Source organism: Gavialis gangeticus, unplaced genomic scaffold (assembly GCF_001723915.1).
Source record: "Gavialis gangeticus isolate Ggan-Ray unplaced genomic scaffold, GavGan_comp1, whole genome shotgun sequence".
Classification (NCBI taxonomy): Eukaryota; Metazoa; Chordata; order Crocodylia; family Gavialidae; genus Gavialis; species Gavialis gangeticus.
Window position 1 is genome coordinate 2165560 of NW_017729019.1, and position 19961 is coordinate 2185520.

Consider the following 19961-nt stretch of genomic DNA (forward strand, 5'->3'; position numbering starts at 1 on the left):
GAGAAAAGCCCCAGGACTCATGGCTCCTGCAGTGGCCTCGGGGGCTTGTGCAGAACCCCCCATGTGGCACGGGGCAGTGGGGGGCAGCGGGGATCGCCCCCTGCTGGCAGGAGCAGTGAGTCCAGGGTTTTCTTGTTTGTTTTTTTCTTAAAGGGCCGGAGCTGGCCTGGGCGGGGCACCCATGGGGGGACTTGGGGAGTGGGGGGGATCGTGCAGAGCCCCCCACGCAGCATGGGGCAGTGGGGATCGCCCCCCCCCCGCCTGGCAGCACCTGCTGAGTCAGGGCTTTTTTTTTTTTTTAACAAGAGCCAGGAGTTTGGGGCAGTGGGACAGCCATTGCCAGGCTGGGGGGTGGGCGGGGGATGGGCCCGGCTGGTTCGGAGATTTGGCAGCAGCCGAATCTCTGAATCAGATTCGGTCGAATCAAATCAGGAAAGTGATTCGAATCACCGAATCGAATCACTGTCCCCTGAATCGACCGAATCCGCTTCGCACAGGACTACTGTGCGTTACCGCACACCTGCCATGTAGGGAATCCAGAGTCCCAAATTAGGTGGCTGGTCTATGGAGCCTCTGAGTGGGTTGCACAGAAGGTGTCGCACTGGCTGGGGAGCGCTCTCAGCAAACCTGCCGCAGATGCAGCGAGGGCTGTGGATTATATCCTGCCCCTGTCTATGAGAGAGCCAAGACGAGGGAAAAATAGGTGCCTTTCACATGCCTGAGCCCCAGCAAGACCTGAGAAGGAGGTGGCAACAGACCCCTTTAATCCAGCAACCCAATGTTACAGCACTTGGGCATGACAGGACAATTCCCTCCTTCGCCTGAGTTTGTATCTCCCATAAGTATGCTGTAACCTTGGGCTAATAAGGTACTTTTGGGGAAGAGGGGTTTCTTCTCCTGTCCCTATTCTCAAGCTGTTTCATTTTTGCTAGGAATACTTATATTTCAGTTGGAAGAGATGTCAGGACCCAGATCTCCCACCCAGGGAAGTGCCCTGAGCACTAGCCTACAGTCATGCTTCCTTTCTTGCCCTCTTAACAGGAGGGATAGAAAGCGCTAGCCCACAGTGCCCTAGTGGGTTAGGCATTCACATGCACATGTATGGTCACATCCTCTTAGGCAAAAGACAGCATTGACTTCGGATGTGTGAGACTTAGGTTGAATGCTCTGCCACTGGGTTGTTAGGAAAAAGGTGCATCTCCTCCACCTCATGCAGGACCTGTTCTATTAGGTCGTCACTGTGAAGACCCACCTGAACAGGCCCCACATGCAAAGCCGGTGAAGAAACTCTTAGTTTGTGAACCCTGACAAAGTTAGATACTAAATTGGTCAGCACAGTGAAAACGCAGATAGTCACACCTTTAGGCCCATGGGGAACTTCACTGGTGGAAGTCAGACGCCTCTTTGATTTAAGGCAGCAGGTAAGCATGATTTTTGCGGCTCCAGATTGGGGATTTAAAAGCCACGGGTCTTTTGCAGATTTGGCCCTAACCCTTTTGTTCGTTGAATACTGAGGGCCTACTTAATGTCTAATCATGAGTTAAAGTCACATGACATTGTTCCTGTTCCCTGATTGGGTGTCTTATGTAACTAACCATCATAATCAAGTCAAATGACTCTGGATAGTCATAAGGACTCTGGCCTGAACATCTTCTTTCACTTGCCACGTAGCACAGGCCCAAGAACCTTATCCATCAAGCCCATAACTTCTACTTGAACTAGCTCAAGAAATATGCCCAATCCTGCAGCATTATCCTCGTTGTAGAGATGAGGAGCGGAGACCTGAGTTATTTGCCCCGCATGTGCAGCAAAGCAGAGCTGAACCAAGGTCTCCTATCTTCCTGGGTAACCCCTTAACCACTAAACCAACACTCCTCTCTGAATCACTGAGAGATGTACACAGGCATGGGAGCCAGCAGCCTGCCTTTGGGATGAAATTCTGCACCTTGCAGAGATACTATGGGTTTGTCTAGCCTCACCCACCATTTCCCAGCAGTGGGGTGGTGTAGCTGCCTTGGAGAACCAGGAGGAACCCTGGTACAAAGTACCCAAGAGCCACATCAGGGTGTGTGGCTGCCTCATTTCTGGGCAGGCATGCTTCTTGGGGGCAGTGTAAGGCTGGGTAAACCAGTCCTCAGTAGCCTGAGCACCAGTTTAGCTCCCACTCACCACCCAGCCTTGCACTAGCCCACTGTTAGGGGCCAAATGCTCTCAGTTATCATTTGCGCTTGAAAAGACTAAAGGGAGCAAACAAACAGGAAGTGTCAAATGATGTCAATGGATAATTGTCCTGCAGCTTATTAAGGTCTTGCATTAGGCAGACTCCTGCCGTGGGGCAGAATTACTGTTTTCTGTATTGAGGGAGCACTAGAAACATCAGCCAAGATCAGCATGTCACTGTGCTAGAAACGGCACAGACACGAGAGAGAGTCAGTCAGGGGTGCTCTTCAGTCGCTGTGCTGAGGTCTCAGAGGGAGCATGCAGGGTCGGCAGTGAGAAAGGTTGTCTTCATGCAAGAGGAGTGGATTAGATCCACGCTGGCTAAAACACACCAGACATGACAAGCCATGACAGCCTCTTCAGAGTCACCTTCCTGAGCAGACCTGCTATTCAGATACATGGCACAGCTCACTTCTCCAGGCAGGACTGAAGTAGAGGCACTGTTCACCCCTTTGAAGCCCCTGGCAGCAGGCTGAGTGCCAGTGCTGGCCGTGCCCTGCCCTGCCCTGCCCTGCCCTGCCCTGCTTGGAGCACCCCTTTCTGTTCTAGTTTTGCCTTCCCTGACTGACAACCCCCCCTTCCCCCAGACCCCACTCTTGCCTTACGCTCCACTGGGGGGCAGAAAGGGTTAACCATTAAACCAAGGCACCTACCTGGAAAGCGTAGACCAGTTTTTTCTGTTGAAAGACATCCCAGACTTCCCGGGCTTTCAAAAAGAGCAGAAAGCGTCCCTGGTTGTCAAGTTCATGCACCACGATACAGATCGCCCTGGGGACTCGGACTTGACGTGCCCAAAGGACTGGGAAGAGAGTCCGTGCCTCCCCTGCCGTGTTATTTCCCTGTGCACCTTTACCCTGCAGCCCATTTACTGCCAGGCTGTATCACATGGTCTCTTATCTACCTTGACAGACTCTGAGCTGTAATTTGTCTACTAGCAGCACCTTGCAAAAGGCACCCTACCACGGGTGTGACCCAGCTTTGGCACAAAGAGAATCATTCCTTCCTTGCCGGTGTTGTCCGGGTTTGAATTCAGCCCCTGTTCATTGCATACTTGTCCAGGTCTCCCTGCTTTTCAGGGACAACTCCCTTCTCAGAACCTGTTTTACCAGCCTCTCGCTGTCTGTCGGTTCCCCCACAACTGACTGGGCAGGAAGGGTGGAATTTCCTCCAGGTGGGAGGGAGGAGGCTATCAGTCACTCGTCATTCAGCTCCCATTTAACCAGAGCAGGCATTAAAGCAGAGGCCTTCCCTTCCATCAAGGTGAAATAATCTAGTCCCTTTTGAAAGCAGAGTTCACAATCGTTCGGGGAGGGGGGGGATGTCACACAAGTCATCCCAGCCCCTGGTGCACATTTGTGCTTTCACAGTTGCATCTTCCTACTGTTGATGAGTTTTACTCCCTTATTACTATATTTAAAAATCCACAAAACCATTTGACTAAATGGCCATTTGTCAACGACACTTGAAAGAGGGTTTAAAGCAAGTGAAATGCCTTTTGCAGCACTTTAATGGCACTGCTGTTTGCACATTTGGCAGCGTATGGCGTGTTAATTCCAGCCGCTGTAGCGCATTTGGAGGCGTAATGACTTTGTGACGCAGCAAATGACTTTCATAGATTCATAGATGTTAGGGTCAGAAGGGACCTCAGCAGTTCGTCGAGTCTGACCCCCTGCCCTGGGCAGGAAACAGCGCCGGGGTCAGATGACCCCAGCCAGGTGCATGTCTAACCTCCTCTTAAAGACCCCCAGGCTAGGGGTGAGCACCACCTCCCTTGGAAGCCCATTCCAGATTCTGGCCACCCTCACTTTGGGGCCCTACAAAGTAAAACACCTCCAAGGAGTTTTAGTTTCCTACCCTACAGCTGTGGAGGGAAGCAGCGGGCTCTGTGCAGCTCAGGGGCTGTGCAGGCAGACCATGCGGGCAACCTGGCAGCAGCCTGGGAAGGCAGGCTCTGCAGAAGGAAAAGGAAAAAAAAACAACCGGCAAGCCTGATCTTTTCCCACCCCCTGCCGGAGCCTGCCTGCCTGAGCTGTGTGGGGGCCTGGTGCTTCCCTCTGTGGCTACAGTGCCCCTGAGGGTGCCTGCAGGTGGGTGCCGCCTGGGAGGGGGCGCTGCTGTCGCAGGGGGAAGGACCAGCCCCCTCGCCCAAGGTCAGGGACTGCTCTGCCTGCCAGCAGCTTGCTCTCCCCTCCCTGCCACTGGAGAGGCAGGTAAGGATCAGGCTTCGACACGGGTGTTTACTTTGCCCTAAATTGAAGCAGTGTTTTTAAAAAAACACTGCTTCAATTTAGGGAGAAATAAACCCCCGTGTCGTGTACAAATGCCCACTGGCTACAGTTGACAGCCACGAAAGGGTCTGGCACCTCAACTCTGAACGTTGCGTGGCCAAGCAAAAAGCCAAGTACAGTCAGAATAAGCATCATGAAGTGAACCCAAGAAAAGCTCAGCAAGCGTGTTCGGGATTAAACACTGACTAGAAAAAGAGGCTTGGAACCGTAAGCAAACATGGAGTCTTTCGCTGTCCGATCCCTTTGTTTTCAGGGAAATGTGACTGGACGCTCATTGTAAATGAGCAAGATTTTTTCCTAGCAGTGCTTGACCCTATCGCCAATCTGTCTTCCTAACTGAAACAACCTGCAGCACCCTGAGGTTGTTTAACTGCTCCCTGCAAAAATGGGCAACAGTACTTTTCTCTCAGTCAGGTTTGAAGTGCCGTAAGAACAAAACTTCCTTGTGGTTAGAGCAGGATGTCTGATGGGCCAGGGCTGGAACTAGGACATGTAGGAACAGCTGCAAAAATGCAAAATGATGGAAATAAAAACCAGTCTGCTTTTGATGACCTTCAAAAAAACCGGGGGCGAGGGGAAGATGTGGTTCCAATAATTTTTTTTTTTTATCCCAGTGAATTTGTCCCTGCCTGCGACAAGAGAATACTGAATGTACCAGGAAAGGAAGGGAGTCTAGCAGAAGCCATTGGCAACTTGTGCATTTTTCTTTCAGAGCTTTCATGTAACATGACAGGGAAAATAGCAGGCAAAGAGCACAGATGAGCATGTGGTTATTGGACTGGACTCTGACTCGTGGGATCCAATTTCAATTTTCATTCTGTCCCAGATTGTGTGTGATCTTACACTGAGGTTTTCTGTAACTCCTAAGTCAACTAGGCATGAAACTGTTTTGGAAATGCAATAAGAATTAGGTGCCTAATTCCCACAGGCTCCTTCAAAAATACCAGGCTTCATCTCCATGTGCAAGGAAGAGAAATAGCCCTTCTCTACCTCTCAGGAAAGTTGTGGACGTAAATTCATTCTTGTTTGTAAGGTGCTCATCTCTTGTTGTAAGGGGGTAGGTAGGCATTAGCATTTGTGCTGTGGCGGCACCACATGCCCCCTGTCCTGAGCACTGCCACCCGGGACAGACTGCATTGCTTGGCGGGGCAGCTGCACAAACCTGCCCCGATACCAGGAGTGGCTGGGCCCTTCCTGCTGTGCACGGTGTTACCGCCTCCTTTTCCTTCTCCATACATAAAATTCCCTTCTCCCATAAACCCGAGCAACTGGTTGGTTTGCTTGGTTTATATCACCTGTTACTTGTGCTCCATCAAGCCCTAGCCCCTTCCAGGGTGAAAGGTAAATGATCTCGCTTTGACAGTTTAATGTGAGCGGTTAACCTAGCAATTATGTTTTAAATGATAAATCTGTCAGAGGGCCATCTCCATCAAGCAAGGCTTATTTTCCAAGGCAGATGGGGGGGGTAGACTGGTGCAGTTTAAGTATAAAACCACCTGCCTGGCAGTGACAGCAGCATTTCTATCACAGGCCTCATATTTAATCCAGTCACTCCAGAAACTCCTAACTTGCAAGGGTTATTTGATACATGCACGGCCAGAATTGTGATTTCTTTCATCCTCAGCTGCATCCACTCATTTCAGTTTGAGTTGCTGCTCATGACTGAGATGGACAGAATCTGCTACACAGCGTCCGTGAGACCCAAGAGAAGAGCAGAAAGTCATGAAATTCAGCCCATAAATCAGATGACTGTATCGCTGTAAGCTGGAGAAAGTCAGTGACTCTGCTTGGGTAAAAAACGGCAGTACAGCTGAGCTACTTTAACCTGTTTCCCAGCATCTTAGGCTAGGTCTACACTACAGACTCTCATCAGTCAGGACTGCGCCGAAGTATGAAACCTGACTGACAGGTGTGTTGGCAGAAGCCCCTAATGCAGATGCACTTTTATTTGTGCAATTTTATTTGCCTGTAGGGTGGATCTACCGTATTGATACAGAGCAAATGTGTGTCCACACTAGAAGCACTTTGCTGGTCTAGAATATAATATTTTGTACACCAGTAAAACACTCCCAGTAGGAGCAGATCCAGGGGGCTGGGGGTGGGGAATGGTGCAGTTCTGCCCCACTTTGATTCCTGCCCCATCCATATTTTAAAACAGAAAGCCTGGGAGAGGCAGCGGCATTTTTAATCAGGCTTTGCTGACAGAGTCCATTGACTTCATGGCTCATTAGGGACCTACTTAAATCATGGTTATGTGATTTGCACGGAAACCTTGAAAAAAGGCTATTTCTGCAAAAAAATTACACTGGCCGCGATTTCCCAGAAAATCAACCAAAAAACCCAACAATAAAAATAAAATGCTGGCTTCCCAGTGCAAGCCAGCAGTTCTCACTGCTGCTGTGGTCCAACCTTGCAGCCCGCCCTGGAGGGGAAGGCACCAGCTGGCAGGGCGACACAAAGGGCAGCAGCCAGATGGTAGCTGCGCCCTCGCACTTCTCTGCCAATCAGCGCCAAGGGGCATGGCTGCAAGGCATGCAGCCAGCAGTCAAGAAGGCGGCCACCCACTCGTTCCTCCTTCCCTCAGGGCCTGTCCGCCAATCAGCACCGGGGATGGGGGCTACCATAAGATCAGCTCTTCGGGCCACAACCAAGCCACAGAAATTGCTTTTGCTTTTGCCATGAGTTAAGCGGGTCCCTCCTCCTCCTCATCTACTTGATCCCTGCCAATAGGGCTGTGCGAAGCTTTGAGTGCTGATTTGATTCGGAGGAGATTCGGCCCGATTCAGGGGCTGAATCTCCGAGACCGAATCGAATCGGGACCAATTTAAAGGTCCGAATTGATTCAAAGCTCTCCAAATCTTCAGAAAAGATTCAGGGAGCTTTGATGATTCGGGCAGTCCCCAGTGGGTGCAGCAGGGAGCTGCAGCCACTCCGAGATGGTAAGTGCTAGGGGTGGGGGAAGGGACCATGGGGGGACCCCTGCCAGCCCCCAGCTCCAGCCCTTTAAGAAAAAAAACCCAAGAAAAGCCCCGGGACTGGAGCTGAATCTCCGAATCAGATTCAGCCAAATCGAATCTGGACAGTGATTCAAATCCCTGTCCCCCGAGTCAACCAAATCTGAAGCAAATACTAGCTGTTTTGCACAGGCCTACCTGCCAACCTCTTCCTGCTCCACAGATGTTAACAACCCTCTCTCATTTTGAATGGTCTTAAGGTCCATTAAATCAAGATTTCCTTTCCGCAGTTTTGCTGTCTGTTAGCCGTTCTTCATATGATCGCTCTTCTGTTTCACACTCCTGCAGACTGTTCTTAGTTCCAGGTAAAAACCCTAACTCAGGTGTGGCAATATGAACTTAGGTGAACATTAACTCAGGTGTGAAAATGAATGACAGTGAAGTGTCAAGATGCTCAAGAAGGCTAGATTTTGTTTTTACAAGTCTGAATAAGAGATGAATAAGAGAGGTACATTCCAGTATAATGACTACTAGACTAATAAAACAATATATTGTTACTATTGTTGCCTGGTTTGCTGATTTAAGATTTATATATAATCTTATAATCCAGGCAAATTAGTGAACATTCCAATAGTTATTTGTTTTTTGATTGGATTTTAAACTAAATAATATAGCACGCGGCCCCTAACATTAGTAAAACTTCTAGATTCTCTTTAACTGGAAAAAATGTGTGATGATGCACTGTACCATCTGCACACCTCTTTTCCAAATCCTAGCTCCACCCTTGAGTCCTAGTATGGCCATAGCCTGAGTCTGGTTTCATTGTTGAAGTTGCCCAGGGTGTACTCCATCCTGCAGTCAAAGGGAGAGGTTAATGGGACAGCCTCAGGAGCTATAGATTAATTTATACTCATTAAAGAGCAACAGACTTTCTATCAAGTGAGAAGCTAGACTTGTATTGGCTTATTTGGGGACAATGATTGCAGCCTGGTTGGTCTGCAGGCCTGATATTGTTTTGATGCATTAATAATAAGCTAGTTTCCATTGGCCCTCCTAGGCCAAGTTCGGTTCACCCCTCCATCTGCCCTGGCTCCTGTGAGGCAAGAGGTTGCACCAATGCGAGAACACAATTTGCCCCCTTGTTGGTCGTCAGTCAACAAAACGCAGCGCCCAGGCATGCAGACCGGGTTCTTGGGGCATAATTGTTTTCTTTTGAATACTCTGGATTAGGATAATTCTGAACTGGGCAAGTCCCAGGTGTAAATCAGCACATCAGTGAGCCACACTGGTGTACACAAGCTGAGGATCTGGCTCTCCTTTCTAGTTTTTCTTCCCCTGGGGGTCTTGAGGTTTTCTTTATTTGGTTTTTTTTTGGCTCATTATTGGTGAAATCATGGGTAAGGTCAAACTAGGGGACTATCGGCGCAACAATTCAACGGTCAGATGTGTGGGAAACTGGCTGCGGGGTCAGACCACAGGGTACTAATAGACGGATGCATGTTGACTTGGCGGAAGGTAGCCAGTGGGGTCCCCCAGGGTTCGGTACTTGGGCCGGTGCTTTTCAACATCTCCATCAATGATCTGGATGTGGGGCTGAAAAGCACACCGGCAAAGTTCACTGATGACACTAATCTGTGGGGACGTGCGGCCACACCTCAGGGTAGGCTGACGATCCAGGTGGACCTAGACAGGTTAGTTAGATGGGCAGACCAAAACCACGTGCTGTTCAACACTGAGAAGTGCAAAGTCCTCCATCTAGGGAGGAAAAATCCGCAACGCACTTACAGGCTCAGTGTTGCTACGCTAGCTAGCACCATGTCCAAAAGTGATCTGTGGGTCATAATTGACCATAAAATGAATATGAGACACCAGTGTGATGCTACAGTTAGCAGATCAAACAATCCGCTGGCATGCATCAACCGATGCATCTCAAGCAAAACTCAGGAAGTTATTCTCCTGCTCTACTCGCCGTTGGTGAGGCCACAGCTGAAGGACTGCGTCCAGTTCTGGGCACCGCAGTTCAAGAAGGATGTAGAGAAGCTTGAGAGAGTCCAGAGAAGAGCCACTCATATGATCAGAGGCCTGAAGAGCAAGCCACACGAGGAAAGGCTGACAGATAGGGAACTGTTCAGCCTAGACAAGAGAAGACTTCAGGGGGATTTGGTGGCAGCTTAAAAATATATCAGAGGAGAGCATCGGGGTTAGGTGAACAACTATTCACCAAAGCACCCCAGGGGAAAACCAGGAGCAATGGTCATAAACTCCTAGAAGAAGGTTTTAGATTGGATATAAGGAAAAACTTGTTTACGGTTTGTGAGACCAGACTCTGGAATAGACTCCCAGTGCAGGTGGTGCAGGCACCTATCCTGGAGATCTGCAAAAGGAGACTGGATGCACACCTTGCTGGGGTTATTTGACCCCAGCAGTCTTTCCTGCCCAGAGCAGGGGGGTTGGACCCCATGATCTCAGGAGTTTGCTTCCAGCCCTGAACTTCCATGAATCTGTGAATAGGGCCTTCTCTATCCACTGGCCTGGCTTCTTTGATGTTGCTCGCTGCTTCCATTTCCCTGAAGGGCTAAATTCTAGTCTTAGTTACATCGACACAAATCCAGGGAACCTCCACTGAGGTCTTTGCTACTAATGAGAGCACAAGTTTGCTCCAAAAGATTGACTTCTTATAATCTCAGCTCTCAGAACAAGACATCTCTCCTCTGTTTGGCAGCAGTATCACCCATCCCAAAAGCTAAAGCAAAAAAAAATCCATGGGATTGCCTCCAAAAATCATGAGCTCACTCTCTTTCAAGCTCTTTCCAGTGCCATAGCAAGGTGGGGCAAGTGAGGCTACCAACCCAAGCTCCAACAGGTGCTGTCCAGCCAGGTGGGGCACGGGACGGAGCCATGAGCAGCTCATTTCGGGGGGATGTGGGAATGGGGGAAGGGCAGCTCCCACCACTGCATGCACTCCTGGGCAAGTATAGGGGGGGCGTATGCCCCTCAGATCTGTGCATGGGGCGAGGGCAGGTTGCCACTGAAGGCTTTGCCCCAGGCACCAAACTTCGTTGCTAAAGCACTGGCTCTCTCTCGCTTTTTTTTAAGATGATGTTGTGGCTTTTGGTCTGATTTTAGCTAGGAATCTCTCTTCCACTGCCTGTATTTGTGACTGTTGGTGTTACCAAGCCTGCCATATATATGGAAGAAGAGGATCCTGCCCACCCACACTGCCTGACAGCTCCCAGAGCTCCTGATGTCTGCCTGAGGGCAAGGAGCATCCAGCTGCTCCAGTTCACTAAGCCCCAGAATCTTAATTAATGCCACAGCCCCCACAACTTACCCTGCCCCGGCCCAGCAAAGGATCATGCTCCCCCAGGCCCCACTTCAGTACTTTCCCCTTGTTTCATTGTGGGGGGATGTTACCACTCACTCTATCCATACCGTGACCTCTCCAAGCCAGCTGAGCTTTTCTGTTCCACCCTCTCCACCTCCTTTCCTGTAAGACCGGTTGCTCCCTCTTCCCCCTTTCCTGACCCCCAAGCCCTCTGGATCCTAAGGGGCAGGTGGGGGAGGAAGAAGAGACAACTTTATGTGGCTGTGGTAGCTCTGATTGCCTGTTCTTCCTTAATAGCCCTGCTCCTGCAGAATAGTCACCAACCAGAGAGGCTTTCCCCTGGGCTGGCTGGAGGGTCACATTTAGGGTGGCTGCAGCCTGATCACAATCATGTCACTGCACTGATGTGATCATGTGGGCTGGTCATGCTGCAGGGTCCAGATTCAAATGGGCCGGGATTAGGGATGCGAACTCTGTTTGAATCTATTTCTGGAGGTTTCATCACATGACATAATGACATTAATGAGTCATTACGTCAGGGAGGCAAATGCACATTACGGTTACATTTTAAAAACCAATTGGACTACTATATAAACCAGATTCAACATTTAATATTTATTTTAATGAATGCCCTACCATTTATTTCCCAGGTGACTCTCAGCAGTCTCCAGGAAATTTATATCCAATTTCTGGAGGCCCCAGGGCAATCCTGGATGATTAGCAACCAGGATTTCACCCTCATCACCACATGCTAGCTACTTGCTGCTTGAAGTCCCACAGAGGAAGGGCTCTACTTGTCAACCAGAGGCTCTTGGCAGTCTTCTGGGGGATGAAGGGGCAGGCAGGGATAGGGTAAGAGTGTGCAGAGGGGCCAGCACCACTTGGGTTTAATAAGGGCATAAAGGGGCTGAAGTAGGACCCAAGCAATGCCCAGGGGTCAGTTCCACCCACCTCTGAGTAGCACGGTAGGACTGTGCTTCTTTTGACCCTGCTGCTCCAGGCCAGACTAGCTTGAGGGTCCTAGACCTTTCCCTATTCTGTCACCTGTGGTCAGCCCCATCTATCCCAGGTTCTCCCTTTCACTGTGGTCCACCTCATCCCAGTGCTGTTTGCACTATCACATGCAGTGCCTGCATTTGGCACTTTGTGCAACGCTACCACAATAGCAGCCAGAGTCTTGGGCTGACTGAGACCAGCAGCTCCCTGACCCCAACATGGAAATGGCCTTTCATCCATGCAGCCGCACACGTCAATGGCAGATACTCCACGCAGTGGCTGGCAGTAGGATACCAGTGGCATCACTGGGGAATCAACCATGCATATAATGCACAGCAGACTCCTCTTCTCCTGCCTTTCATTGACAAGGCAAAACTCTTTCTCCTCCCTTCTATGAGCCTTTCTGTTCCCTCTTCCAAGAAGCTGTCCATGTATTTTCTAGAAGCCCAGTGACGCCAACTAGTAAACTAAGGGCACTTATTTTAATCATCCTTTAAAAGCTACAGACAAACAGATAGGGACTTTCATGGCTTAGGTCATGAACTACCACATTACAAAGGGATCTTTGTTTTATGCCTCCATGAGACCTTTCACTTTCTCTAAGCAGCAGTTTATTGGTACGCAGATGCTCATTTCAGTCTCTAATCTAAAACCCCTAGAGCTTTCAAGACACCTGAAAGGGGATTAAAGACGGGGCTAAAATACGACAATGACACTGCAGAGATATACACAACATCTCTGCAAGGAAAATGCCTGCTCAGGAAGGTGAAAAACATGTGCACATCCTAAAAATAAAAATAAAATAAAGTGTTCTATGCACACAATAGTGTTTCCTGAACTCTTATTGCTAGTCAGAAAGTGGCCTTTTTCATGACCAAAGTTGATTTTCAGAAAGAAAGAGAAAAAAGAGAGAGCAAAACAGAAGCTATTTTGGCCCAAACCTGAGATATTTAGATTCAGAAATAGCAGTTTGAGGGCCACATTCTTCTCTACGGACAGGGTTCCCTACTCCCATCATCTCCCATGATGCACCAAAGTCTCATCTCAAGATAATGGGGAAGTAGCAACAGCATTGAAATCCCTGGTCATGGTGCATCAAGGAAGGCAAGGCATTGTCTGGTGGAGAAACTCATCCCAAAAAGAAGGGCAGCAGACAAACAGACCAAGCTCCCAGGAGGCATCAGAGCAGACTCTCACCATCAAGACAAGTTGATTATCAGTCTTTTGACTTTTTTTTGATGGAAAGGTGAAGTTTTCCATGAACATGTAGCAGGCTTATCTGTTTGGAGCTTGGGTTGAGTCCCAGGATTGAGGGTCTGCTGTCTGACTGGTGGAGCCCACCCACCAATCTGGAGGCAGCACAAGGGAAGCAATGCCCAACCCTTTTCCGAAGGGAGGGGGGGCAAGGAGCTGCTGGACCTGAATCGGAACTGCACCAGCCAGGTCCAGAGAACTTCGGGGGTGGAGCCCCTGAAGAGTATAAAAGGGGAGCGTGCTCAGCATGCTGCACAGACAATGAGAGATGGTGAGGAGAGAGGAGCTCTAGAGATGGCCATCCTTGAGACCCTGCTTGAGCTCCAGTGGTGTGCAAATTGGTGCATAGGGATCAGGCTCTAGGAGCTGCTCGAGGCGGCTTGAGCCTGTGAACCCAGCAAGCAGCTGGGCAGTCAGTAGGCAGATCGGTACACAGAGAGCTGGCCCTAGGAGCAGCTTGCAGCTGCTTGGGCCTCACCCGGTGCGCAGGTTGGCACATGGAGAACCGCCTTGGAAGCAGCTCATGGCTGCTCATATTAGCCCTGGCTCTAGGCTGAGTGACCAGAGCCCCACAGTGCGGCTCCACTTTTAACTAAAAGAGCCCCGGTGCCCAGCACAGGGCCCAGGAAAGGGGAGAACTCCCGGTGTGAGACCAGGGAGTCACAGCCTGCAAGGGCTTGGCTCCCATGAGAGAGACAGCGCCCTGGGTGCCCAGTGCAGGGTGTCGGGCCATCGAGGAGAGCCAAAGGCATCGCTGGGGAGAGGCTCTTGTGGGATCAGCCATCAGGGGATGAGCCTTGGATTCTCCAGAGAGGAAGTGTGAGTTACTGGGGAAGCGGGCCCTACAGGGGAGGCTGACACGGGTGAGGAGGGTCTGCCGCCTCCACCCTCCATTGCGGGAGGGGCGCATCCACATCCCAGGGCCCTAAAGGGGATGGGCTTCAGGGAAACCCCATCAGGAAGGTGCCGAGTTCACTCCCAATTTTGAGGTTGTTGTGTTAAGGGCTATATAGCTAGGGGTATTCTTTAAGGGGGTTTATATGGTTTATGTGTTTTAATATCTCAATGTGTATATTGGTATTGTTATTTGTGAAGGGTTAAAGAAATGTTATGGTTAAGTTACTATTCCTATGCGTTAATTGTGTTTGTCTAGGTTGTAAGTTATTTGGTTCATATTTGGTATTATACATGAACTGTGGAATTTTATATATAGCACTATATGTTAAGCCTTGTAAATATTCTGTTTTATATTAAGCATCTTTATTTATTCTTGTAATAAATTGTATATAGTTAAGTATTTGGTTTCAGCCTAGCTCTATAGAGAAGGGAGGAAGCCGCTCTAGTAGCTGACCCCTTCCTCAGCACCTTGTCTGACCACCACCACTGTCATTGGAGGACAGGGCACACCGCCCCCCCTGGGTGTACCTGGGTACAAGTGAAAGGTTTCAAATACCTTTTGGAAATAAAAACAAACTAGAACCCACCCCCCTCCCAATGCAGCTTAAGTGGAAACTTGTTGAGAGGAGTTCTAGTGCGAATACAAATACCTGCCCAGGAGTGGGTTAGGCTGGAAGTTGTATGGCAGGCCAAAGTCCCTTTCTGGTTTCAAGATCAGCTGCAAACAACAGACCTTTGAACATCAGAGCCAAAGGGCCACAGTAGGATTGGCTGGGAGATTGATATTGTGAATGGGTTGAAGAGTAAAATGAATGATATTGTGTCACTTTAGAAAAACAGTCTCCCAGAATAGTTTCAGTTAGAGTTGGCAACCCTAGGTCAGAGTCACTAAAGGGCTTAGCACCCTCTATACTCCCAGTCTACCAAGATCTTCTGGAAGTCTGACTACTCAGGCCATGGGCAGTCACATGGTTTAAAACAGTAGTTTTCAACCTCTTTTTGTATCAGGACTCACCTGTAAACATTGACAGCCAGTCTTGACCCAGTGCTCCTCACTCCTGATCTGCTGCCCCCAGGTCCCAGCCCCACAGTGCGTGGGGAGGGGAGGGGGGTTATGTGAGTCATGGGAGACCCCAAGCAGCCTCTTGCAGGCTAGAACTGTGCCAGGCTGCAAGAGAAAAGCCACAGGTTTCCCCATGTTTTTCTCCTTTACAGGAAAATCAATTTAAAAAATTTGTTGATCTAGTTTTAAAAGTTGGTTCGCAATTCTTTCATATATTCTTGCAACCCATTTTCGGGCCATGACCCACAGGTTGAGAAACACAGGTTTAAAACACTGCAAGTGCTTTTGAAGCACTGAACAATTAGGGTACAGACATGCATAGCCAAACCAGGGTTTCAAAAACAACCTTAAGAGGCATCATAAGCAGGTCCCTGACCCAGCTTCCTTACCCAGGCCAGTCTGCCCTGCATTCAGGGTTTCCAGCAAGTTTATTTTATATAGGGCAAAATCATTCCCAGAGTAAACCGAACAAGCAAACAACCCAAGCCTAATACTTTCCTTTAGTCTTTGGAAGGGGTAACTGAAACACTGTGTTTTTCCCACAACCTCCTTCCCTGCACACTGATCCTGCAGTGTTGAACCCTCATGGATGCTCTCCCATCATTTCCCAGTCATCAGTTGCAGTTGGATCCCAGCCTGCCAGCCAAGCAGACTATTCACCACTAACCACCTGCAGCTGGGTTTCAGGTGCCTGTCGGCTGTGCGCCTCCTCACAGAAACCTTTGAAGAACTTAATTTTGGAATGCTGCACCCTTCCGCAGTCCTCTGGCATCCCACGGTGCTCTTCTGTATGGCACTCCACCCACGGTGGGAGCTGGGGGACAAGGCACACAGCCAGTGAGTGCTGCCTCCAGGAACCTTTGGAGACCAGAAGCCAGGAAGCATGCGGAGCTTCTTGCTTTCTATTAGGCCTGTGTGAAGTGGCTAGTATTCACTTTGGATTCAGATTTGGCCAATTTGCAGGACAGTAATTCAATTCGATTCAGCCGAATCTGCCCAGCCCCCACCCTCCTCCCAGCCTGGCAATGGCTGCCCCAGCTCTTGGCACTTGTTTAAAAAAAAAAAGCCCCCAGTCACCGGGTGCTGCTGGGCAGGGGGCGATCCCTGTTGCCCTCTTCTGCCCCACGCTGCATGGGGGGCTCTGCCCGAGCCCCCAACCCCCCCCCCTCGCTCCTCCAGCCCCCCCATGGGTGCCCTGCAGGTCAGCCCAGTGGGAGGGAGCCTGCTGAGCCCACTGCCTGTATAGCTGCAGTGGCAGAGGCCTGTGTTGTCTGTGTGGCAGGGATCCTGTGGAGCCCACAAAGCATGTAGCCCCCACAGCACACAGCCCACGTAGTGTGCAGCTTCGGGCCTGGAATTGGTATGTTGTACAATCCCCCCAGCCACTCTCACCCTGGACAGCCCTGCTGTGGGCACACTTGTTGCTCATAAGTGTCCTAAAGCAGGGTGGGAATAGAATATGGGGGAGACTTGTAATCATGGGAATATTCTGGACATTTATAGACATTACATTTTTCTAGGTTTAATCTGGACTACAGCCATCACTATATACATGTGGATGTTTGGGCTAGGGACAGAAGTTGCACACAAACCGATTCAAGTGATCAGAAACTGGGTTAGACCTTTAACAGAATAGAAATTCAGTGCACATAAACCAGTTTCAAAATGGCTGAAACTGGTTTAAGATAAACCTAGTTGAATGCAGTATCAGACTTAACTGATTTAAGTCAAACCAATTTATGAAGCTTCTGTCCCAGACCCCTTACTGGTTCAAGTTAAATCACAGCATCCCAGCTTTTGCATCCCTGGGCTGGGCTGGATTGTCTGCTCTAGAGGGCAGTGCTGGCCCTACCCCTCTACTCCCCAGTTGGAGCAGTGAGGGCTGGCTTGCTGGCCTCACTGGCTGGCTCACTGCCCCCCCACCCAGGGTCTGGGAACAGGAAGGGGGGTGGTTAAACCTGGGTTAAACCCCTGAGTACAGAGCTGCCCTACCCTGATAAACTTATTGATGGCTGTGACTGTGGATTACAAATCCCAGAGGCATCTGGAAGCAGGAAGAGGAAGTGATGAGTGACCCTGCAGAGCCCTGCTGTTGTGATTATGGACTGCAAATCCCAGAGACCTTGGGGGCAGCAGGAAGAGGAAGCAAACACATAGCCCATGTTGGCTATGTGCCAGACAGTTGTGCTCTGGCACTCCCCTGGCTTCTGGCTTGAGCCATTGCAGGCATGTGGCTACATTTCCTGAATCAAAAGTGAATGTCTGTTCATTGGCTTATTAGTTCAATCTTTGCAGTTTAAACTAACCTACAAAGACTGAATCAATTCAGCCTCAAGCTTTTTGACTGTACTTAGCCCTATAGGATGAATTAATATTGGCTCCAGCCCAAATTAACTAAACCTCATTGAATGAGGATAAAAGTTAATGCAGACTAGGGGCAGTTCGAATTAGGCAATTTAAACTGTATTAATTAACATGTATATAGGGCATTACTTTTAGGAAAAACACTCCTTAGGAACTCAGATAAACAGATAAGCATTGCATATATCAAATCCCACAAGGAAAACTCAGTTGGGTTTTTGCAGCACAACAGAGGCTATCAGGCACAAAGTAATCCCTTTACAACGTCATGTGTGCCAGCATCAGGTTAGTTGCATTCATTGTGGCTTCTGGAACAGCACTTTAAATAACTGTCAATAGGTCTGCAGTGATGTAACAATGCTTAAATAGGCTTATTGGGTGCAGACAGAAGTAACAATTTTTACCCACTCCAGCCACTTGGCGACCAAACACAAGTGCACAGTTGCAGACCACTTAAAAATGGCCAATTGGGTGAAAATCTGAACCCTCATTTCATGAGAGTTCAGATGAAGACTTTCCAAAATAGAGCATCTTTTGCAACTTGTATCTGTGCTGCCTCCCAGCCTTTTGCTGTTTTCAGAATGGGAGAGGGGGCAAGGGAGCAGAGGGAGTTGGGTCGGGGGGGGTTCACTCCCTGCTGGAGGGTGGGGCGGGTGTATTGGAGCCCCCCCTCCCAAAGTGTGTGTGTGGGGGGGCTCCAATACACCCACCCCACCCTCCAGGGCTGACTTGGGAACCCCAGAATGAGCTCCCTCTACTTTCCCTCCTCCGATTCTGAAATGGGGACAGGCTGGGAGAAAGGTGGGGACATTGCTAAGGGAAGCTGCCTGCAGCCTGGCAGCAGCAGCTGGATTCCCCTCCCCCTTGGAACCAACAATGAACTTCTGTTTGGTCCAGGGGATCCTTGTAACTGAGAACGTTTCCTGCAAAGTACTGTCACTTACAGCAAGGAACTGCACTTCTGTCTGCATCCTAATTACACATAAGCGCACACACAGAGGCTGCAAATTGGGTCTGTTAAGGGGCTGTCAAGAATATAGACTGTATATAGCCAGCACTCCCTCCTGTGACGGTCAATGATAGTCTATTAACCCTTAATTCAAAATGACGTTTAATTTGAACTGTGTGATGCAAATCAGTTAACATGGTTTAGAAAATAGTGAGCATGTCTACAAACGGCTTCTGTGAGCTGTTCAGCCTCTTTTTCTGTGGCAAGGTCATTCTTCCATGGGCTGTTTATTAAGCATCTGGAGGCACCCAAAGAACCTTGGAGGCACGAAGGCAGCTGGAGAAGCTGGATTCCCATGGAGCCCTGGCAGCTCATGTGCTTGGCAGTGCTACATTCACATTTCCAGCACTATCTGATACCTGTTCCAATTCTTCTGGCTGTAGGAGCTCTCCCACTGCATTGTGGGAAAGGAGACTGCAGTATTGCCAACCCCACTGTGTCAAAAATCCTGAGACAAACTCTAAAAAATCAAGACATTTGGAATGTAAATCATAAGATGCTATTTTTGAAGTGTGTGTGTGTGTGGGGGAATTATTTGTGAAGGTGTGCAGGGCATGTGGCGGGGGGGGTGTTGGGTTTGGAGCCCGAGGAGGGAGGGTCCTCACATGCTGTGGCAGGATGAGGGGTACTGTGGGTCAGGAGTGAGGGGCAGCAGCAGGGCTCGGGGGGCTTTGTAGCTTGGGAGAGAGAGGCAGAGACGCACACACACACACACATGCACACATACACGCATGCAGACAGACGGCTGTCCACAGCTCTGTTGCATGACTCGCCCCGGACTCAGGGCCCCATTCACCTCATCCTCTGTCCCATCCTCTCCCTCACCATGGGGGCCTTGATCTGCCCCCCCCCCCACTCTTCCCCTTCCGTCTCCCCCTACCCCTTCGCCTCCACAGACTTACCAGCTTGGTACTCTACAAGGGCCAGAAGAAAAGATCCCAAGATTTGATCTCTCTATCAGGAGATTATGAGTCAGAGTTAATTTGACTTCAAAATCAGGACTTGTGATTTCTTCCATGAGATTTGGTATTACTGAGACTGCTCTTGAGCTGACTGATGACGGGAACAGGATGTATTCAAGGTCTCCTGGCTTACAAGAGGCCCCTTCCCCACTCAGCTCACAAATAGGGATTTTAACATGGATTCTGGCATGAAGGAAAGCCAGGAAAGACAATGCAACTCTGATCTCAGAAGACCTTACTGATCAGAGGGACTTGTTCACATTGGTGTAAACCCAGCGTAACCCGGCTGAAGTCGACTTGCACAGGTGCAGCTGAGCTCAGGGCCTGGCCCTGTCTCTTCTCACTTGGCTTCACAAACCTGCCAGATTCCTTAGCAAGTGACAAAGAGTTAATCACCCATTCAATTCAGTTGTTTTGCCCGCTCCAAGCTGGGCACCAGCCTGCTCTGTGGGGGGCCATGCCAGGTAATGTTTAACTTTGGGCTCTGCTTTTCAGCAGGCTGGCCTGGCAGAAACCAATGGGAAGTGGCAAGGGTTTTCACACAAGCTGCGCTGTGCCCAAAGCACAAGAGGAGGTAACAGCATTTCATCTCTTTGCCCCCAGGCTGTGAGCTACTCCCCCCCCCCCCCCCC

General features: G+C 49.7%; 1 protein-coding gene and 1 long non-coding RNA gene across 3 annotated transcripts in view; both read right to left on the bottom strand.

Moving 5' to 3' along the window:
• The window catches only part of LAD1 (ladinin 1), a 35463-nt gene extending 27683 nt beyond the window's left edge, over nucleotides 1-7780 (bottom strand). The window contains exon 1 of one of the 2 annotated variants that reach the window (XM_019513808.1): nucleotides 7661-7780. In XM_019513808.1, the coding sequence (XP_019369353.1) occupies nucleotides 7661-7728 (68 nt within the window). In that variant the 5' untranslated portion in view covers nucleotides 7729-7780. Of the gene's footprint in view, nucleotides 1-2873; nucleotides 3355-7660 lie in introns of those variants that run through there. The other variant, XM_019513809.1, reaches the window with a different exon arrangement.
• Nucleotides 7781-18456: 10676 nt separating this feature from the next.
• Nucleotides 18457-19656, bottom strand: LOC109295411. Its single transcript, XR_002096742.1, has 2 exons — nucleotides 19270-19656; nucleotides 18457-18827 (listed from the first exon to the last, which is right to left on the bottom strand). It is a non-coding gene; the product is annotated as an uncharacterized LOC109295411 (long non-coding RNA).
• Nucleotides 19657-19961: the final 305 nt, after the last annotated feature.